General features: G+C 39.6%; 1 protein-coding gene across 4 annotated transcripts in view; it reads left to right on the top strand.

Moving 5' to 3' along the window:
• Positions 1-3,276: 3,276 nt before the first annotated feature.
• The window catches only part of BIRC6 (baculoviral IAP repeat containing 6), a 220,746-nt gene continuing 200,445 nt past the window's right edge, over positions 3,277-23,577 (top strand). For 2 of the 4 annotated variants that reach the window (XM_069494938.1, XM_069494937.1), the window contains exons 1-2: positions 3,415-3,736; positions 22,803-22,984. In XM_069494938.1, coding sequence (XP_069351039.1) covers positions 3,415-3,736; positions 22,803-22,984 — 504 coding nt within the window. Of the gene's footprint in view, positions 3,737-22,802; positions 22,985-23,577 lie in introns of all 4 variants that reach the window. The other 2 variants (XM_069494939.1, XM_069494940.1) reach the window with 2 other exon arrangements.

The following is a 23,577-nucleotide window of genomic DNA, read 5'->3' as shown; positions in this document are numbered from 1 at the left end:
AGAGTTAATTTTTCTTATGAGCTAACTGTAGCTTACAGCAATTCAATAAAGTATACTTTTGTGAAAAATGAAAACGTTTATTCTCCCTACCTGATCCCTCCAGAATTCAGAAACTATTTGTGAGTATTCTTATCTTTATGGCAATATAGTTATTTGTATAAGTTCAATAAGAATCTGTTTTTCTTATAATAAGACACAACTGGAAGCACTGCTTATATTACCAAAGCTTTCACTGGAATGTCATGTTTTCAGAAATGACCAGATGGCTTTAAGGAACTAAGGTTGAGTTTATTGAGCCAGTAAATTCTTCCTTGGAAAAACTGGCCTGAGGGTTCCCAGCCTAACAGGTGAGTAAGGAATGTCACTTCCTGGCAGGCTCAGGAACCTCAGGATACTTTGGGAACCTCAAGAAGAGAGGAATTTATCTAAACCTATAAGTGTTTCAGATACTACATGATGGCAAGTCCTTGGTTTGACTTCCTAGCCTTGAGAGTCTTTTATAAGTCTAATCTCATATTCCTTATTAAAAGTTCAAGCTGGCCGGGCGCGGTGGCTCACGCCTGTAATCCTAGCTCTCTGGGAGGCCGAGGTGGGCGGATCGTTTGAGCTCAGGAGTTCGAGACCAGCCTGAGCAAGAGCGAGACCCCATCTCTACTAAAAATAGAAAGAAATTATATGAACAGCTAAAAATATATGTAGAAAAAATTAGCCGGGCATGGTGGTGCATGTCTGTAGTCCCAGCTACTCGGGAGGCTGAGACAGGAGGATCGCTTGAGCCCAGGAGTTTGAGGTTGCTGTGAGCTAGGCTGACGCCACGGCACTCACTCTAGCCTGGGCAACAGAGTGAGACTCTGTCTCAAAAAAAAAATAAATAAATAAATAAAAAAAAAATAAAAAATAAAATAAATAAAATAAAAATAAAAAAAAAAAAGTTCAAGCAAAGTAAGGTTAAAAAGCGGCTATCTGGTTCTTGCTGCACTTACGTAAATTGTAAGTCCAAGTTTAATGAGACTAAACTTATTTTGCTGACAAATCAGTCTTTCTTTGATTATCTTTGGTAGAAATGGGGGTGACTATAGGGAGAAAAATTATATTTCTGAAGAAAACTATGGTGTACCCAATATTAGATTCTAGCCCTGTTTGTTTTCTTTGAGGTTTTATTACCTACCTATAATCTGGATTGGATCCTGAATTCTTCTAGTTTCCTCTAGTATCTGGTTATGACTCTCCAAACTAATATTTCTGATTTTCTTTCATCCTTATGGCTCGGAATCACTGCTTTTCTCCTGAAGTCCTGCAAGCTGAAGCTGGACAACTTGATAGAAACTTCAGAGAAACCACAACAGCTTACCTGTAGACAACCTTTGTGATATCCAAACTGCAAACCAGGAAAATCTCTCAGACTGCCACTGACTGTCCTCACTCCAACTGAAGATGCTTAGGGCCATAATCTAGAAATCTTGACTAGCTGCCCTCTGGACTCAGAATCTGAGTTTCTAGTTTGTTCTAACTATTAATCTTTGTTTTTATTTTATTTTCATAGAAACTAAACTCCCCTCATTAAAAACCTGATGGCTCACACCATCCAGGAGATGTCCTCTATTACCAAGTCCAACAGGTGACTCAGCTGGTCCTTAATGTTCTGAACAAGAAAATGGACTTATGCTGTTCAAGGGAAAGAAGAATGTCTCTTTATCAGAGGGGACACATAAGGATTCTTTGCTTGGCCAAACTTTAGTCAGGTTTTACTGAATCTCCTGCTAGCCCCATCTGTGCACTTCCTCATTAAATTCAGTTTCAACAAAGAATCTGCTGAGTCAGTTTAGCAATAGCCACCTCATCCTTAATATCTGATCATCCTCCATGTTGGATCAGGTTCCTTATCCTCCACCATCTCTCAGGTGATGTCTCATCACCCTGGCCTGTCTTCAGCAAGAATCCCGTTAATTTGATTTAGCCAGAATCCCCTTTACCCATGATGTTTCCTTTTCATAATTTTCCATCCACTGACCCCCACCCTGCTGCTTGGCTATAAATTCCCATTTGCCCAAGATGTCTGTATTCAGAGTTGAGCCCAGTCTCTCTCCCCTACTACAAGAATTCATTGCAATAGTTTAAGATGTAGTTGACATCATCCATGAAGATTTCCCAGAGGAAGTCTGAGAAGGAATTTGAGAAAGCAATTAAGTTTCATAATTTTTATTAAGCACTTAGTACATGTCAGATGCTATTCTACACATTTTACAAATGATTCTTAATCCTCACAACAGCTCTTTGATGATTAGTTTTCAAGGAAGAGGAAACTAGGCCTTTCCAGGATAATGTAATGATTCTAAAACATACAAAACTTACAGTTCTGCATCCTAATTATGGTGTGCGAACCTACGCGTGGTAAAAATGACATTTAACTGTACACACATCATACAAATGTCAAATGCCTGCTTTTGATAGTGTACTAAAATTATATGTATCCGTTGGGGGAAACTGGGTGAAGGGTAAATTGGACCTCTCTGTACTGTCTTTAAGAAGTACTGGTCAGGTATCTTATAAAATGTCTTTCAATTTGGGTTTGTCCAATGTTTTTCTCAGAGATAGGTATTGTGGATTTTGGAGAGGAAGACCACAGAGATCTATATTTTCAACTATCTATAACAATTATTTCAAAATAAAAAGCAGAACAAGATATTTTCCAAAGGGAGATGATTAGTAAACTAACTTGCGTCTTTTCTAGCCCTGCAACACAGAATCCACCCCTCCTCCTGCCATTAACAATTCACATTAACTCAAGTTGTTTGAAATGTGTGGTTAGGGAAACTAAGCTTAACTGTATGTCTCCAGCACCTCTTATTTGGTACTTCTGTGCAACAAAAAGATTTGGGGATGGGGAGAGCAGGCGTTGTAAAAGGCACGGGTTTGGGAAGGTCATTTGGCTCCTTCAAATCCAAAGTAAAGGCGTCTCACACTGTTCATTCTCAGACCAGGGCCCCGGCCAAACAGATGCACCGCGCGTACAGGGAACGGTCAGGGCGCAGCTGGAACCGCTGCAAAGGGCCTCAGGGCGTACCAGCCAGGTCCACGGGCCGCGGCCCCAGCCTAGCGGAACTGCACGGAGACCAATCCCCTCCTCCCATCGCGAGGAGCTGGGAGCCAGACGGACTCAAGCAGCCGCCACTCCCCAAACTCACAGGAAGAAATGCGGCGTTGCGAACGCGGAGGGCGCGTGGCAAGCGCTAACCCTCCCGCGCATGCTCCTCCCGCCCCCGCCCCGGGTCCCGCCTCTGTCGCTCCTTCTCCCCCTCCCCCGCTAGCCTCCTCCGAGCTTGGCCCCTCCGGCCCGGCGGCCGACGTGCCGCGTGCGTGCGGGCGCCTGACTTCACTTCCGGCTAACGCGCTCCGCTTGCCCCCTGGCCCCGGATGGTGACTGGCGGTGGTGCAGCACCTCCCGGGACTGTCACTGAGCTGCTTCCCAGTGTGATTGTGCTGAGCGCAGGCCGGAAGATGGCGGCTGCGGCTGCGGCGGCCTCGGGCCCGGGCTGCTCCTCGGCGGGGGCGGGGGCGGCCGGGGTCTCGGAGTGGCTGGTGCTGCGGGACGGCTGCATGCGCTGCGACGCCGACGGGCTGCACAGCCTCTCCTACCACCCAGCGCTCAACGCCATCCTGGCCGTCACCAGCCGCGGGACCATCAAAGTCATCGACGGCACCTCGGGGGCCACCCTACAGGCCTCGGCGCTCAGCGGTGAGTGTGCCGCACGCCGGGCGGGGGCCGGGCCAGCCGCGGGAGGAGCCGGGCCGGCGGGATGCCGAGGAAGGAAGCCGCCCAGCCCCGGGGCTCCGTCTCCGGAGGAGGGGAAGCGGGGTAGCGGGAGGGCAGGGCTGGGGGCTCAGGCCTGGCAGTGAAGGGAGGCCCGGAAGCTGATGGAGGAGGACCTTAGGACTTGGCTTTTTCAGTGGCTGCAGCTGGGAAGGAAAGACAGGCGAGTCAGGGAGTGGTGGGAGTTGCCTTTCGGGCCTTGAGCGTCCGGTCTGGCTTAGTCCTCCGGAATAGGTGAGGAGGCCTCGGAGCTTGGCACCGGGGAAGGCGAGACCCCGGGTAGGTCGAGAAGAAGGTGTTGTTACTGCGTTCTGCCAGATTCGAGAGCGAAAGGCTTGAAGGGTTGACCCCAGCGGGAAAGGCCGGTGGCCGGAGGCGAGGGGCGGGAAGCGCCCGAGCCGGCATCCAAGCCCTTCCTTGGAGAGAAGTGGCGGGCCGGCTGTTAGTAGGTCCCGCAGGTGCGGGGACGAACCGCGGGCTTCGCGCCGGGGGTGGGGGTGGGGTGGGCCTGGAGTGGGGGTGGGGAGGGAAGTAGGCGGGCCAGCTGCTTGAACTGTTCGGTCGACGACTGTAGGACTCTGCAGACGCCAAAGAAGACTAGAGACCTGGTTCCCTAGCTCGGGGCTTCCAACTTCTACCCTCCCAGTGATGAGAAACGCAGGACCTACGGTGTATGAAATAGAGATTCCTTTGGGTTTGTATTTAGGTGAAACTTCAGGTTCTCTTCACTTGTGTTACGAAAGGGAGCCGAAAATTGGGATTTGGAGGTACATCTGAGTCTCACCGTTGGAGGGAAGCGCTTGTGGGTGGTGTGAACTTTGGTCCAGGTATGGGACTTTTAGAATGTATGAGGTGGACGTTCAGTGGATAGGCTGGTGTTTTGGAACTGACCTGGCTAAGTTATAATACATTTGGCTGACATGACATTTCATTTGTGGTTAAATGATGAGTGGCTTAATTTGGATATTATAGGTTAAAATTGAAAAGTTGGTTTATGAGTTAAACTCATGCAGAGAGATACAATGTATGCAACTTTGTGCATTTAGCCAGTGGAGATAGTATGTGATCTGCCATTTTACTTGTATTTTAACATAGACAGAGAAGAGTTTACTGTCTAAGAAGGTATTTGTAAGCGTAAAGGGCAATTTAAGGATACAAAGATGAAATTAGAGATGTTAATTATTGTTGATGTGAGAGTTGTGAAAACTAGATTGTGTGTAGTTATGGAATATAAACCTGGGATATATCTAAGAGCTATGTATAAGAGAAAGTTTTGGGAGGTAGATTTGTAACGTTTTTCTTTTCTTGGCTTAGATAAATGACAGGAAGGGTGGCCCAGATGTATCAATGATCAATTACTATGACTTGGACATAACAGTTTGTCACTCTGTATAAGCGAGAGATGCTCATTAGTAATTGGGTATCTTTCTTTTTAAAACTCATTTAAAAGTATTTCAAATATGAGAAAGCATAAAGAATAATTACAGTGAACAGCCATGTATCCCTGACTCAGCTCAAGAAATAAAACATTATAAACTGAGTTGAAACCTACTGTGTGTCCCTCCTAGATTGCATCCCTCCAACCCCCTCTCCTTCATAAGCATTATCCTTCATTTGGTTTTATCATTTTCATACATGTCTATATTTTTTAGTATATGTTTGTATCAATACCTAATATTACTTTTTATGATTTTTAACTTGTAATAAGTGGTATCATAGTATATGTACTAAGATATCTATGGGAAGTTGTTAACAAAAGCATTCAAGTGTTTTGGATATAGAGGGGAGTGTCATGGAGTGCTGTTTATCTCAGAGCTATGTTTGAGAACAGTTATGTATATCAGGGTTTGTTAAAATGGTTGGAGAAATTGGACATATATTTCTTGTACATGAAAGGGAAGAAAATATTCACTTTAGTGGTAGATTACTAACGAGGAGGGTTTTAGGTGCATAATATGAATGTGCAGGTAGATGCATAAAATAGCACTGATTTGGGATAACTTAGTTGGGGTATGTTTGGGCATTTGTTTATTAGAAAAGTATGGGATTGGATGCAGTTGCAGGTGCCCATGCACGAAGATTGAGTATGTGAATAAAAATATGTAGAAGAGTTAATGGCAAATAGAATAAAGGATTATAGAAAAATTTGAAAATAACAATGGCTAAATTCCAAAATGTTTTACTGTATGAGAACTGAAGTTTATTACTAATTATAATTACCAGAGGTTGCATAGGGTCCCGTGTATGTAATCTATTAAGATGACTGGGAGAGGGAATGCTGCATTTTGTGTTTTATTTGGAATATGTAGGTATTTAATAGGTTTTGCTTTTAATGGTTGATAGAGGGTGACAGTCCTATAAATAGAGTAGGGAGAAAGTGCCAGTAGTGATCACAGTCCTAACATAATTCCTCTTTCCAATTCATGGGCACTGAGCCATCTTCCTTTCGGTCCCCGAGGAAAGACATCGTTGTCTGAGGGGATAAAGAGTGGGGTAACCATATTGAGTTTTATTGGGTGTCTTATGGATGCATGAGGTTCAGTTTATAGGATTATGGGTTGCCTATAGTGTAGACTGGAAATTGAAGGATGGGAACAGAACTTACACATGTATTCAATTGGGTGGCAGAGGTGGTGATTTTTTTAACTATGTCTACTAGTATATGTCTTCAGATAATCTGTATCTGATGTAAAATGTTTATAAATACATTTTCACTAGACTGAGAGCTATTACTAATAGTACATACATTGGTTAGGCAAGTATTTGCTCCCTGTCAGTGAGAGTTAAGATTTCTGAGGCTCTGAGCTGTTTGCTTGGCATTCAGTGACCTTCATGATTTGGCCTCTACCAATCTCTCTAGTGTTGTCTCCCTAATTTGTTTTGTGAAACTGGTCCATTTAATTTTCTTTCTCAACTACAATTGTTTTGCTCTTTCTTGGAATGCACCAGTTCTCTCCAGTCAGTTAGACAAATCTTATCCATTTTTCAAGACCTAGAGCACATCTTAATTTCCTTATCCCTTTAGCCAGAAATTACTGAACCACTAAGCACACACTGTCATTAATATCCATTTTAGTAATTTGGCAGCTTACTTTTTCTAGTGTGTTTTCCGCTGTCTTAAACTATTTAAATTCCATTTTATTTACCTTTTTGTAAATATATATGAAGTTTGTCTTGTTATATTTCAAAGTCCTTGTGGGGAGATATTTTGTCTACTTGTTTACATCCCCTCCCTGGGATACCTAGTACAAAATATTAACTGAGATTTTTTTTTTTTTTGAGACAGGGTCTTGCCCTGTAGCCCAGGCTGTAGTGCAATGGCATGATCATAGATCACTTCTGGGTTCAAGCTATCCTCCTGGTTCAGCCTCCAGAGTAGCTGGGACCACAGACTTGTACCACCATGCCTGCTAATTTTTAAATTTTTTGTAGAGGTGGAGGTCTCACTGTGTTGCCCAGGTTGGTCTCAAACTTGTGGGCTTAACTGATCCTCCCACCTTGGTCTCTCAAAGTGCAAGGATTACAGGCATGTCACTGCCCAGCCTTAGATATTAATATTTTTGATTTGATGCGTATATACCAACAACTATGTTAAATGAATGCTTCCTTATATACTAATTGTTAAATAAACACATTCCTTGACTTTAAAAAAAATAGACTTTATATTTTATTTTATTTTATTTTTTTGAGACACACTTGCTCTGTTGCCCAGGCTAGAGTGCCGTGGCGTCAGCCTAGCTCACAGCAACCTCAAACTCCTGGGCTCAAGCAATCCTTCTGCCTCAGCCTCCCGAGTAGCTGGAACTACAGGCATGTGCCACCATGCCCGGCTAATTTTTTCTATATATTTTTAGTTGTCCAGCTAATTTCTTTCTATTTTCAGGAGAGACGGGATCTCGCTCTTGCTCAGGCTGGTCTCAAACTCCTGACGTGGAGCAATCCACCTGCCTTGGCCTCCCAGAGTGTTAGGATTACAGGCGTGAGCCACCGCTCCTGGCCTAGACTTTATGTTTTAGAATAGTTTTAGATTCACAAAAAAAATGAGCAGAAAGTACAGAGTTCCTATATATGATCTGCTTTCCCACTCACACACCTCCCCCACAGTCTATATCCTGCACTAGAGTGGTATGTTTGTTACCACTGGTGAACCTACATTAATAATCACTATCACCCAAAGTTCATAGTTTATATTAGGGTTTACTCTTCATTTTGTATTTTCTGTGAGTTTGGACAAATGTATAATGACATGTAGTATCATACAGAAGTTTCACTGCCCTGAAAAGCCTCTGCACTGCCTATTCACCTCTCCCTCCCTCCCCACCTTTCCCCTTTCCCCTTCCCCCCTGCCCCTACCCTTTCAGTCTTTCCCTCCTCCCTGGCAAACACTGACCCTTTTACATCTTCATTGTTTTGCCTTTTTCAGAATGTCATAGTTGGAATCATCCAATATGTAGACTTTCAGATTGACATCTTTCATCTATTAATATTGATTTAAAGTTCTTCCATATCTTTTTTTTTTTTTTTTTTGGAGACAGGGTCTTGCTCTGTCACCCAGGCTGGAGTGCAGTGGTGTGGTAATAGCTCACTAGAACCTCGAACTTGGGCTCCAGCGATCCACCTGCCTTAGCCTCCTGAGTAGCTAGGACTGCAGTCACATGTCACCACTCCTGGATAATTAAAAAAGTTTTTTTTTTGCAGAGATAGGGTCTTGCTGTGTCGCCCAGGCTAGTCTTGAACTTCTTCCATATCTTCTTATGGCTTGATAGCTTATTTCTTTTTAGCACTAAATAATAGTCCACTCTCTGGATGTACTACAGTTTATTTGTCCATTCACCCAACGAAGGACATCTTGCTGGCTTCCAAGTTTTGGCAATTATAAATAAAGCTGCTGTAAAGATCTGTGTGCAGACTTTTGTGTGGACATAAGTTTTCAATTCATTTGGGTAAATACCAAGGAGCTGGATTGCTGGATTGTGTGGTAAGAGTATGTTTACTCCTGTAAGAAACTGCCAAACTATCTTCCATGGTGTCTGTACCGTTGTGCATTCTCACCAGCAGTGAATGAGCATTGGACTCCACATCCTCATGAGTATTTGTTGATATCAGTGTTTTGGATTTTGACCATTCTACTAGGTGTGTAGTGGTATCTCCTTGTTTTAATTTGTGATTTCCTAATGACATAGGATGTTGAGCATTTTTTCATATCCTCATTTGCCTTTTTTTATGTTTATTTCTCACTTTGGGTCTTAAAAATCTAAAAAGCTACACACCACTTGACTGTACTGTTCATGTTACTAGATATGTCTCTCTCTGTAGCTGTTGTTTCTTCATGTAATTTAGCATAACAGGAAGGAGCTTGGTTCTGGAGACAGATGGTTTGGGTTAAGATCCCAGTTTCTGTTTTTTTTTTTTTAAACAACTGTGTAACCTTGACTTAATTACTTAACATTTATGTTCCAGTTTCCCTTTTTGCAAAATGGGGATGATAATTGTACTAATTGTGAGGATTAAGTGTTGATGCCCGTAAAGTGTTTAGAACAGTGTACTAACCAGACAAGTGCTCAAAAGTAGTTCCAATCTACTTGTAATTCCTTGTAAAATACCTTGTCTTTTTTTTCTTTTTTAATTAAAGCTTTTTCGTATTCTCTGTTAAGTCTTTTGAACTTAACCTGAAATTTGAACTTCCTAAGACTTTTTTCTGATTTACCGTTTTCCACTATCCTGTGGAACCCATCTAGTTTTTGCTTTGTTGTAAGACTAAGGTATTGTTAAGGTATTGTCTTATTTATGTAATTACTGGTAGTGATGTTTTCTCTTGCTTCCTGAAATAGTGCCTCTCCCCAGTGTAGTACATTATATATGTATATATTTTTAATAAGCTTTTCTGAAGGTATTTTTGGGGAGTATATGGTCTTTATGTGTTGGGTAGTCGTGAATTTTTAATGTTAGCTCATTTATGAACTCACTACTTAAACTTCCTGAACCTCAGTTTCCTCATCTGTAAATTAAGATTAATGTTTAATAGCATGGTTGTGAAGATTAAGTGGTCAGACACATTGAAAGTGTCTAACAGTGCATGACAGATTCATAGTAGGTACTCAGTGAATGCTAATTCTCTTGAGCCTTTTGGGTGCTTCATATTGCCATGTTCCACAGTCACTTTAAAAAATGTTCACTGACTTAATGTTTATACACAGAGGATAGATAGCTGTCATTCAGATGGAGATGGAAATATAAATATTGGTAACAAATATATAGTAATCTATATTTGGATAAATATCTTTCAAAGTTAAGACAGTTTATTACTAGTTCTGTGTGTATATGGATTGTTCATGTAGTATATGTACATAAATAAATGAAGGTATATATGTGTGGGTATTAATGGATAGTGTAGTATATGTGTGGGAGGAAGTCATATCTCTTCAGTTTCTGAAATGAGTTTCAGATCTATGTTGCAATGAAAAAGAAGAAAAAAGTGCTCAGTGTTTTTAGACAAATGCTCCAGTTTTATATTTCTTTATGGATATCTCCTTTTTTCTTTTCCCATATAGATATTGGCTTTGATTTGAGAAATTTATACAGTGGTCATAAATAAGAAAAAGATCTTTGTACTCAACTTCAGCTTTAGTGCAGTTTACATTGGGCATATATTTATTTTTCCTGATATAACAGCTTCTTGGTCAAACTTAAAACCCAGAGCTGTCTGCCCCAAGAAGTCTTGGAGCCTGCATAGTCCTTAAGAAGTAAATTTTTTTTGATAAAATGCACAATCTTCCAGTGATGGAAATGATAAATGATTTAAACCAGTTCCTAATTCCTAACTTTGGTACATGCAGCATTCCTACTCTCAATTATTCTATGAGAGATAATAAACATGATCTAGAGTTGGGATTTCAGTAGCCCCAAAAGACTACTGGATGCATCTGCATTCTTTATACAAGTGCAGTAGTTGTCCTCTGGATGCATCTGAATTCTTTATAAAAAACTTAATTTAGCAGAATCTCTTTTTGGGCTGTGAGTACCTACTTTGGCTCTGTTTCAGTTGACTGACTTTAGTGATATTAAATGATGACCTAGGTTATATCAAAGGTTTGTTTTATTAGCAAAACACTTCTAGAAGTCTAATAAATTTATATTCAGATCTGTTTTTTAATGTTTTGCTCTGTTTTTAAGAATCCTATATATTTTCCAAATCTTTACATTTACCTCTCAGGTTTTCCTCACTTTTTTAAGGGCTCAAAGATAGTTTTGTTTTAGCAGAGAATTTATCCTAGTCTTTGTTTTAGTAATTTTAGACTTATTAATGAGAGGCAGTATAACACAGCTCAGACTCTGGAGCCAAACAGCCTGGGCTTAAGTGTTGGTTCTTTTTGACCTTGGAAGGTCATTTATAAAATGAAGATAATAATAGTATCTACCTTGTAGGGTGATTGTGAGAATTAAAATGAGTTAATATATATAAAACATCTAGAACAGTACCTACTCTGTAAGTGTTTTTTTTTTTTTTGAAATTCTTGTGGTAACGATGGCTACTTGAAAGGTTACTGAATGCAGTAGTTGTTTTTGCTGCAGGTATTCTGTTGAAATTGTGGTAATATCCCCTAATCGTCCATGTGGAAATGTGGCAGGGTGAACTCTAATAGATGTGAATAAGAGCAGTAATTTTTGTATTACAAGAGAGTTATGAACTATATGTTAATTGATTTTGGACATGAAATTGTTAAAAGTTTAAGGTGATATGAAGATCTGGTTGATTGGTATTCATCCAGGAATTTATGGAGCACATGCTAGTCATGGAGAGCAAACAAAGGTAACACTTTTGCCTTTGAGTGTATGCTAGGTGATGTTTTTAGGAAAGCCATTTTAGCATAATGTCACAAGTACTGTACTGTATTATAGATGTGCATAATGCTGTATGAATACAGAGGAAGGAATTTCTTCAAACTCAGGGAAATTGAGAAAGCGTCTCAAAAAAAGTAGCATTTATGATCAGTTTTGAAAGAGTGATAGTGGGAAGGAATTCTTGTAGGGATGATCATCATAAGTCAAGGTACTTGCTTGTGCAGAGACAGGTTGGTTTTCAAAAATAGGAATTCAAGGAACAGAAAGAAGTGTTTTATTTAGTGGTGAGGGGCTCCCAGCATTTAGCATGCCTGTGTGGATGCTTAGAGTTGAAGTTGAGAGATAGGTAAGAACAAAAGCATAATATGTTCTTTTAAAACATTTGGATTTGATGTCAATAGTAAGGAGCAATTGTAGGTTATGACATGATGAAAGTTGATTTTAGAAAGATTTGAAGCTGACGACCAGATGTGAGAAATGGTGAGAGCCTCATGTAAGTTAGTTTGAGAGATGAGAGCCGTATAAAATTTGGTGAATGCCAGGGATGACAGAAATGGACAAGGTGAAATTACCCTTAGATTCCTGCTTTGGGTAGCTGGATGAATGGTGTTTATTAACACAAATAGACAATACAAGAAGATGTGGTGACTAGCATTAGGGCCCTATTATGATATGAACTCTGTTGTAGTATTAGCTAATTGCAAAAAGCTACTGCTTTTAAGAAATTTAACTTCAGACCTCTTTTATCTATGTATTTGAAAAATATCATAACATACATGGTTTGGGCTTTCCTCTCTGCTAGCTTAGCTTTGAGATTTTGGGGGAAGAGAAGGATTAAGTTAGTTAATACTCTTCTATCTGACCTCCAACTTCAAAAATTTTGTTTCTGGCATCTCCTCATTTGTTCTTTTTGTCTTTATAGATTTGTTTAATGTCCTCTTTATTTCTTTCCTGTCTTTCTAGTAGGAGCTTGGGAGGGAGCAGAGGTAAATGTGGATGTATTATGTCCTTTTTAAACTGGGAATCTCTTTGCATCCATTGAAGTACAGAATAAAAAGAAAAATAAAAAATAAACTGGAAATCTCTAGTTGTAACTATTCTTAAGTTGATCATTTGGTACTCTGTCCTTAGGAATGTTGGGAATGTTGGCTGTAACTACAGAACACAAACAATGATAGATTTCTGTAATGTAGTGGATAAGAACAGTGGGGAGGTGAAAAGGAGGTGTACCTCTCCGATATGTACATTGTCCTGCTCATGGCCTCATGAAAAGAGTGCCTTTGGCCAAACACTTCTCTGAGTTACCATCTTTAAAATGGACTTGTAACTCCTGCCTAAACTACTTTATCATTTGATGAGATGATAACTGTAGAGATTCTTTGTAACCTGTAGCACTTCAAATGTAAGGGATACAAAAAAGTTAAACTGAATATAGAAGAGGATATAATAGAGGGACAAATTGCAAAAAGAAGGAAATACAGAGAGAAGGTAATGGAGTTACAAGTAAGAATAAAGTGATTGCTACAATGTATAAAAAACACTCTATGACTGGAACAGTGCTCCTAAAAAGAAGTATGTATGATATAATTTGAGTGTCTTAAGTCAGGGATGTATTTTAGAGGAGGTAAATATGCTTTTTAGAGGAAATGATATAAATTTTAGACTGGCGAAGATGGGAATGTCTTCTGTGAGATTTATTGTGGGCACCAGGAATTTTAATCTTAGTGATTTATTTCTGTACTTTTGCTTTGATTTATGAAGTAGGAGAGAGAAGTAAGACTGGGGAGATGGCACAGGGCGGTGCTTCTTAGCGTTGGTTGCTCATTAGAATTATCAGGGGAGCTTTTTAAAAAGTACCATCCTTGGGCTCTGGTATTCCAACTTAAATGGTCTGGAGTGGAGCCTAGGCATACTTTTTTTTTTTTCTTTAAACATATGCCAGCTGGTTCTAATGTGCAGCTAGGTTTAGGGGTTCAAACTTTGCCTAGGTCTGTAGACAAGTTTATTTGGTATGTCTGGGATAAATGAGAGACAGTTTTCTTTTGAATTGAATAATATTATGTTTAGCTTTGAATATTATTTTTTCATTTTAAAAAAAACCTCCCAAATTTGTCTGCTAATAAAACCCATCCCATTGTATTTTAAGTTGTATTTAGTGAATATATAATGAAGTATGCTGTAAGCAGCAGGGATATATCAAGGGCCAAATTTCTGTTGCTTTCTATTTTGTCCTTTTCTGCCATTAATTAAAGTTTAGTTGATTTTTGAATCAACTAAGTGCTCTGATACTTTTTCATCAAAATGCCACTATAACATGAGGAGAGTGACCTCATACTAGGGGCAGGAGGAGAGTAGGGGAGAAAGGAAATAGGGAGGGCATAGATGACTGGGGTATCTTATACCACCAGGTCAGCTATAATATTAATAGTTTCATGCCTAAAATGTCTTTGTTTCATGTTGCATTAAAAACAACCTTAGAATATTGCATGTTACCACATGATAGCTTGGTGTTAATTAGTAAAAAGTTTTTCGAAACTATATGAAGTGATTTATTTATTCAAAGACATTTATTTGTATATGAAGCACTGGTAATACAACAGTTAAAGTACTTGCTTTCATAAAGCTCATAATTTAATGGGAAGACATTTATTATACATACACACTATACAGTATGCCAAGTGCTGATAAATGCCATAAGGAAAATTAAAGCTGGCATGAAAATGGTGGTGTTAAGTTTATGCTTTTAGGAGGTCCAGGAGGGTCTCTCTGAGGTGGCATTAGAGCAAAGATCTGAATGATGCTCAATAGCATCAGTACAGGTATCGGGGAAGTTCTGTCCGTCAGTTTGTTACTATAGTAGACAAAAACAGCTGGATGGATTTTCATCATGTTTGGATGGAGTTTAACTTGAACTGACTTTAAATGTGGGCTATATGAGGAGTGATGAGGGGTCTGTGTGACTGCCATTCTGGTGATATGTCCCATCTATATTAAATAGAAGACAGTAATTTCAAATATGGGCTCCAAATAGAAATTCCCAAGGGTACAAACTACAAATTGTAGAATTATTGTGTTGATTTGTAGCTGGGTTGCCTATCACATTGGCAAGTTTGTGTAGCAATACCTCTTTATTTACAGATAGTTAAGGCTTCTTTTGAGTGATATCAGAGAAATTAGTCCCCACATTTTATTTAATTATAGCCAGGTCAGCATCCTGAAGGAAGAATGTATCCTGTGTGTCCTAAGGTGTTTTGAGATTTAACTATGGCAAATTGAACAATTTATATGAAAAAGGCCCCACAGCAAGTATCTGTCTTTCAGCTCTTTAGAGATTGGGCCATATCCATGGACATTTTTCAGTGGTGATGATGTTTTTAAAATGTTCTTTTTTTTTTTTTTTTTGAGACAGAGGATTGCTTTGTTGCCTGGGCTAGAGTGAGTGCTGTGGCGTCAGCCTAGCTCACAGTAACCTCAAACTCCTGGGCTTAAGCGATCCTCCTGCCTCAGCCTTCCGAGTAGCTGGGACTACAGGCATGCGCCACCATGCCCCGCTAATAAATTTTCTATATATATTTTAGTTGGCCAGATAATTTCTTTCTATTTTTAGTAGAGATGGGGTCTCGCTCTTGCTCAGGCTGGTCTTGAACTCTTGACCTTGAGCGATCCACCCTCCTCGGCCTCCCAGAGTGCTAGGATTACAGGCGTGAGCCACTGTGCCCGGCCTAAAATGTTCTTAATTGATGTTAGATACTAAAGAGTATAATAAAATAGAGTCAAGTGGTCTAGTGACTCTTTTGGTTAAAGTGAATAAAGAGAATTGGAACTTGGAACTCTTGATTGTAATAATTCTGTATCTTTTGGAGAGCCTCTTCTGTGCATGTAGATATTGGTTCTCCATCCTCGAACACCACTGCCCCTGCATTGCAGTTTATCCTTTGTTACCCTTTCTTCATGGCCTAATCACTGAACTTCCCAGACTTACTTTGTTTTGCACTAAGTTCTGTTTTATAGGAATACTCATCTTAGCTTTTAATACTATAGTGTTATTGACACCTTTTCTCTTATTAAATGATTTCATTTTTGGTTAATTATATTTTAAAAGCTTTGTAAGAACCTAACGTTAATTTTGTACCTTCCCTATTGACTTTGAATGATGTTGTATATAGTACATTTTAGTAGGCTACTTAAAGCATTGAAGTCTGATGATATCTCAGTGGAAATGGGTATTTTTGCAAGTTTTGTAGAAACATACACTGTTTCTTAAAGTAGATATTAGAATTGGTAACTAATTTTAAAAAACACAGTTTCCTTCCTTTTAAATTTTCAATTTTAAAAGTGATATACTTTATTATACGGTGTCAGGTAGACTAAGGAAAAGAGTAATCACCTATTATTTCATTGCTGAGAGATGGCTATTAACATTTTGGTATTTCTTTGTACTTTTTTCTATTTAATATATTTTTATAGAATTTGCAACATAATGATGTGTTATGAAGTACCCCCCTTAATTAGTTAATAATGTATTATGAATATTATCCTGTCTTTTATTTTTTGTAATATTTTTTGAATTTTATTTAATTACTGTAAAGTAAAATTGCCTACAAGTATACACGTGTAGATTCGTGTAACCACCATCACAATCAGAATATAGGACTGTTTCAACACTCGCAAAAATTCCCTTGTGGTATTCCTTTGTAGTCACACTCTTCCCATCCCACTAACCATTGGTGACCACTGATCTGTTCTCCATGCTGTAGTCTAGTCTTGTCTTCTCTTCTCTTCTCTTCCTCTCTCTCTCTCTCTCTCTCTCTCTTTCTTTCTTTCTTTCTTTCTTTCTTTCGTTTTTGAGACAGAGTCTTACTCTGTTGCCTGGGTTTGAGTGCAGTGGTGTCATTGTAGCTCACTGCAACCTCCAACTCCTAGGCTCCAGTGATTTTCCTGCCTTAGGCTCCCAAGGAGCTGAGACTACAGGTGTGTGCCAGCATGCCTGGCTAATTTTTTTCTTTTTTGTAGAGATGGGGTCTTGCTGTGTTGCTCAAGCTGGTCTTGAACTCCTGGGCTCAAGTAATTCTTCTGCGTAGGCCTCCCAAAGTGCTGGGATTATAGGCTTGAGCCACCATACCTGGCCCTAGTTTTGTCTTTTTCTACAGTGTTATAGAAATGGAATCATACAGTATGTAACTTCCCCCCACCCCCCTTTTTTAAATTTAGTCCTAGGGTTGAACAGTATGTAACTTTTTGATACTGGCTTCTTGCATTTGGCCTAGTACCTTTGAGATTTACTCAAGTTGTTGCATGTATCAATAGTTCATTCCTTTTTGTTGCTGAATAGTATTCCCTTATATTGATGTGTCACTATTTAGCTAGTCACTCTTTGAAGGATGTTTGAATGCTTTCAGTATTTGGTGATTATGAATAGAGCGACTATTAATATAAACATCTGAGTACAGGTTTTTATGTGAACATAAGCTTTTATGTCTTAGGATAAATACATAGAAGTGGGATTACAGGGCCATTTGGTAAGTGTATGTTTAACTGTATAAAAACCTGTCAAGCCAGTGTGGCTGTACCATTATGCATTTCCATTACAAATGTAGCAGAGTTTCAGTTGCTCTGCATCCTTACTGGAGCTTCATATTGTCTGTGTATTGTTAAGGTGTCTATACTACCCAAAGCAGTTCGCAGATTTGTTGCAATCTCTGTTGAAATCTCAAAGACCTTTTTTTTGGGCACAAAAATAGAAAAATCCATTGTAAAATTCATGTGGACTCTCAGGGGTCCCTAAATAGCCAAAACAATCCTTAAAAGAACAAATTTGAAGGATTTACACCACTTTATTTGAAAACTTAATTGAAAGCTACAGTAGTGAAAACAGTGTGGTACTGGCGTAAAGACAGACATATATACTGATGGAATAGAATAGAGAACCCAGAAATAAACCCTTGCATATATGGTCAAATGATTTTCAACAAAGGAGCCAAGACCATTCATTGGGAGAAAGAACAGTCTTTTCAACAAATGATGCTGGGAAAACAGAGCAACTACGTGCAAAAGTATGAAGTTAGACCTTACCTAACAACATATACAAAAAACACAACAGAGAATAACAAGTGTTGGAGAAATCATAACCCTTGTACACTGCTGGTGGAAATGTAAAATGGTGTAGCTGATGTGGAAAACAGTATGAAAGTCCCTGAAAAAATTAAGAATAAAAATAGAATTACCATATGATCCAGCAATTCTGTTTCTGGATATATACCCCAAAGAGTTGAAAGGGGAGAATCAAAGAGGTATTTGTCCACCAGTGTTCATAGAAGCATTATTTGAAATGGCCAAAAGGTAGAAGCAACCCAATTGTCCACTGATGGTTGAATAGATAAAAGGAAGGAAATTCTGACACATGATCTAACATGCATGAACCTTGCTGTGAATTATGCTAAGTGCTATAAGCCAGTCACAAAACGAAAAATACTGGATCATATGGTAATTCGATTTTTTTCCATTCATACAAGGTATTTAGAGTAGTCAAATTCATAGAAACAGAAAGTAGCATAGTGATTGCCAGGAGCTGTGGGAGGGGGCAAGTGGAAGTTACTTTTTAAAGGGTGTAGAGTTTCTGTTTGCACGATGAAAAAAACTTCTGTGAATGGATGGATGGTGGTGATGGTCATTAAATGTGAAATGTCCTATGTTGAGTCAAAAGTGTAGTTTATTATATGTCAAACAAGAAGCAGTACAATCAAAGTGTGTGCCTAAACTATCGACACAGTTTTGCCGTCTTAACGGTAGCTTGTGTATGCTAGCAGCCAAGAAGCCTAGAGAGCTGAGTGGTGAGGAAATCGCAAAAGGCATTTTCCACACCTTGTTGAGAATTGAATATTTCCCCTGCAAGAAGTGAATTTCAGTTGTTGCAAGGTCTGGTTAATAGGGTGGATGACAGAGTTTCCAAGTCCAGCCTCTGTAGCTTGAGCAGTGTTGCTTTTTGTGACATGTAGTCTTGCAAGAGGATTGGCCTGTCTCTGTTGACCAATCTTGGCTGCTTAACTGCAAGCATCCTCTCATTTCATCGAGTTGGTTGCAGTAGACATCCTCTATAATGGATTGACCAGGTTTCATGAAGCTGTAGTGGATAATACCAGCACTGGATCACCAAACAGATGCCATTGACTTTTTTTGATGAACATTTGGTTTTGGACTGTGTTTCCACACTTCATCTTTATCCTACCATTGTGCTGAATGCTTGTGATTGTCAAAAAGAATTCATTTTTCATCACATGCAATAATATGGTGTAGAAATGATTCACCTTTATGTCGTGACAGCAAAGAAAGGCAAGTTTCAAGATGATTTCTCTTCTGATGCTGGTTTATTTCATGTGGAACCCATCTAACCAGCTTCTTTACCTTGCCAATTTGTTTCAAATGGTCCAATATTGTTGGAATAGTAATGTCAAACCTTGCTGCTAATTCACATGTAGGTTGAGATGGATTCGCTTCCACTACAGCTTTCAGCTCATTGTTATCCACCTTGGTCTCAGGTTGCCTACATGGCTCATTTTCAAGATAAAATCACCAGAATGGAGCTTCTGAAACTCTTGACGTACTGTGCGTTCATTAGGCACATCCTTCCCAAACACTTTGTTGATATTTCAAGCTGTCTGCATAGCATTGGTTCCATGATGGAACTCATATTTGAAAATAACATCAATTTTTGACTTATATATGGTTTCACAAAGATTGCTCTTAAAAAAATTTGAAAGTTAATCACAAGCATAATCACCAGCCAAACTGTGTGTTTGAAAGACTGAGGACGTACCTTCACAAGAAAAACAAGAAGTGTCAAAGTGAAATGTCAGAGATACAAACTGTCAAACTTAGTACTTAAGGAAATTGGACATTTCATACATAATAACCTAATAATTAGTTAGGTCGAGGGCATAAGAGCCTTTGAAGGAGCATGGCTGACATTAGCCTACTGTCACTTCCCTGCCGGGAGCAGTACAGCATTCTCTAAGAATGGTCTTCCCTAATTCAGGCGAGAAACTGAGAACGGACCCAGCTGAATGGACGTAGTCCTGCTGCGTGCTGCCATGTAGGCCTGAAAGAGTTCTAAAGAAATTCCCACCAACACTGCTGGGTCACTGTCTATTATTTTGAGTGCCAGTACTGCATAGTGCAAGAAGCTACAAAGAAAATTGTTGACTTTTTTTCGGTCCTGTTCTCTTGAGGAATCTCTAGTGACATCATATGGAATCCTAGGGTTGTGTGGAAACCCATTCTTACCTTTACACCTATCTGGAAAAGTTTTAACCAAATTGTGAGTTTTATAGTTTGTTCCTTAATTACATAACTCTAAAACAATAACGCAAGATTTGTAGTTTAAAAAAATGCATGGTTATAAATTATAGTTGAAAAATTTATGGTTGAAATTTTAAAACTATCTTAACAATTTTTGTAGTGCTGTACTGTATAAATACTGTAAGTTTACATTGTCCGTTTACAAGATGAATCATCTGTCTGAAATGGCAGACAGCTGCAACTGGGGACCTCAGTCTATGGTACATATCAAGCAATTCACCTTTCTCTTATGTGATGACTTTGCTTCTTGGGAGCACTTTCAGTATCACTAGTGGCACTCTGTATGGGTCCCACAGTGTTATTCAAGGTTTACGATACTGCACTAAACACACTAAATATGTGAGAGCCGCGAGATCTCACTTTGTACTGCAATTTTCAGTTTCTGGAAGCGATGACCTGCTCAGGTGGAGATGATTAGCATCACATGGCGTTTTAAGCAGATACTTGCAACACTCGAGCTCACTGCAGTACCAGTGAAATTACAGTAGTACAGCAAGTTGTAAATTTGTGCAGTTATAGTTTGATACTGCATCTGTGTCTCTGTTTACATTTCTCTTGACTGAATGGTGCCATGTATGGTTTATAAGTGTGTATTGTATAAGTTTTGATAAATTTTAACTTGTCATAATAAATTTGTTCATATTTTATGGTAGAAAATGATGAAATAGGCTGTTATCTACATATGTATTCTTTTTTTTTTTTTTTTTTGAGACAGAGTCTCACTTTGTTGCCCGGGCTAGAGTGAGTGCCATGGCGTCAGCCTAGCTCACAGCAACCTCAAACTCCTGGGCTCAAGCGATCCTACTGCCTCAGCCTCCCGAGTAGCTGGGACTACAGGCATGCGCCACCATGCTTGGCTAATTTTTTGTGTATATATATTTTAGTTGTCCATATAATTTCTTTCTATTTTTAGTAGAGACAGGGTCTCGCTCTTGCTCAGGCTGGTCTCGAACTCCTGACCTTGAGCGATCCACCCGCCTCGGCCTCCCAGAGTGCTAGGATTACAGACGTGAGCCACCGCGCCCGGCCTACATATGTATTCTTTTTTTTTTTTTTTTTGTTGAGACAGAGTCTCACTTTGTTGCCCAGGCTAGAGTGAGTGCCGTGGCGTCAGCTTAGCTCACAGCAACCTCAAACTCCTGGGCTTAAGCGATCCTACTGCCTCAGCCTCCCGAGTAGCTGGGACTACAGGCATGCGCCACTATGCCCGGCTAATTTTTTCTAAATAGATTTTTAGGTGTCCATATAATGTCTTTCTATTTTTAGTAGAGACGGGGTCTCGCTCAGGCTGGTCTCGAACTCCTGACCTTGAGCAATCCACCCGCCTCGGCCTCCCAGAGTGCTAGGATTACAGGCATGAGCCACCGCGCCCGGCCCTACATATGTATTCTTGACATACCTTTTTCTTAATTTTTTTGATATTTCTGGGCCATGTGTCTTGTCTGCAGGTTTTTTTAAGTTGTATAAAAATCTCCAAAAATTTTTCCAATATATTTATTGAAATAAAGTTCATGTATGAGTGGACCCGTGCAGTTCAAACCCGTGTTGTTCAAGGGTCAACTGTGTATTTTTTCCTATACATACATGCCCATGAATTTATAAATTAAACGCAATAAGAGATTATCAACAATACGTAATAATAAAATAGAACATTATAACAATGTATTATAATAAAAGTTATGTGAACGTGGTCTTTCTTTCTCAAAATATCTTACCATACTTACTATTTTTGGACCTTGATTGAAAATATCTTATTGTATGGTGCTTACCTAGTTTTGGACCTCGATTAACTGGGGGTAACTGAAACTGCTGAAAGTGAAACTGCAGATAAGGGGAAAACTGTTCTAGTAACTATCCTTCCTGACTTTTTGCTTATTGAATTTTGCAAAAAAATGACATATTTCAATTTCATTTTTAAAAGTTTTGTTCCACCTTTTTTTTTTTTTTTTTTTTTTTTTAAGAGACAGGGTCTCATTCTGTCACCCAGGCTGGTGTGCACTGATACAATCATAGCTCATTGTAACCCCAAACTCCTGGACTCAAGAAGTCATCTTGCCTCAGCGTCCTGAGTTATTGAGGACTTGCCTGGCTAATTTATTTTTTATTTTTTTGGGTCTCACTATGTTGCCCAGGCAGATCTTGAACTCCTGGCCTCTGGCCATCCTCCTGCCTTGGCCTTCCAAACTCTGGGATTACAGGTATGAGCCACTGTACCTGGCCATATAATCTCTTTTGTAACAGCAATTCACTTGTCAAATTTTTTTTTTTTGAGACAGAGTCTCACTCTGTTGCCCAGGCTAGAGTGAGTGCCGTGGCATCAGCCTAGCTCACAGCAGCCTCAAACTCCTGAGCTCAAGGGATCCTCCTGTCTCAGCTTCCCGAGTAGCTGGGACTACAGGCATCTGCCACCATGCCCGGCTAATTTTTTTCTATATATATTTTTAGCTGTCCATATAATTTCTTTCTATTTTTAGTAGAGATGGGGTCTCGCTCTTGCTCAGGCTGGTCTCGAACTCCTGAGCTCAAACGATCTGCCCACCTCGGCCTCCCAGAGTGCTAGGATTACAGGCGTGAGCCACCATGCCCGGCCCACTTGTCAAATTTTGATAATTTTGCATTGATACTTTAATCTGTAGTACATATTCCAATTTAATCAGTTGTCCCAATCATGTTCTTTAGAACAGTTTTTTCTGGTCCAGGATTATATATGGTGTTGAGTTGCCATGTAAACATTTAGTTTGAATGGACTATTGGTTTTAAAATCTTACGTGTTGAATTTTTGTTCTTTTAACAGCTAAACCAGGTGGACAGGTGAAATGTCAGTATATCTCTGCTGTGGATAAAGTTATATTTGTGGATGATTATGCAGTAGGATGTAGGAAGGACCTTAATGGAATCTTGTTGTTAGACACTGCTCTGCAAACGCCAGTTGCAAAGCAGGATGATGTGGTTCAACTTGAATTACCTGTTACAGAGGTAAGTTGAAATAAGTATCAATGTGGTCTTCTACTTAATGTAATCTCGGACATTTAGATGTTAAATGAAATTAAGCTGTCCTGTAAGGATATTATATATGTACCCTTATAAAAAAAGAATTGGCTTATCAATTACAACTTTATTTAAATGTCTTTCCTCTGCATAATAAATTGGTTCTTGTTGAAGTGGTATTTTAGATGTGAATTGTGAATCAGCACAGATTGAACAGCTGTTACATAGGTCCTGAAATACAATGGCTTCGACAAGATAGGTTCTTTCCAGTAACAGTCCAGGCTAAGTATAGGACCAGCATTGCTAACCTCAACACTTAGGTTAGCTTGTGAGCTTAATACAGGTGCTTCAGGTCTCATTATTTCTCATTTGCAGGGAAAGGGAGGGCAAAAGGTCAGGGGAGCACACTGTCATCTCTCTTCCTCCCTTTCCTTCCCCTGTCTCTCTTTCCCTTTCTCTCTCTCATTTGTTCTTGTTCTTTTCCTGTCTTTCACACACTCTCCCATATACCCTTTCATATTCACCCTGTTGGACTGAATTTAGTCACATGGCCATACCAAGCTGAGAGGGAGACTAGGAAA

Source organism: Eulemur rufifrons, chromosome 19, assembly GCF_041146395.1.
Source record: "Eulemur rufifrons isolate Redbay chromosome 19, OSU_ERuf_1, whole genome shotgun sequence".
NCBI classification, from domain to species: Eukaryota; Metazoa; Chordata; class Mammalia; order Primates; family Lemuridae; genus Eulemur; species Eulemur rufifrons.
The sequence above is the reverse complement of the archived record's forward strand: the minus strand, read 5'-3'. Positions and strand labels throughout refer to the sequence as shown.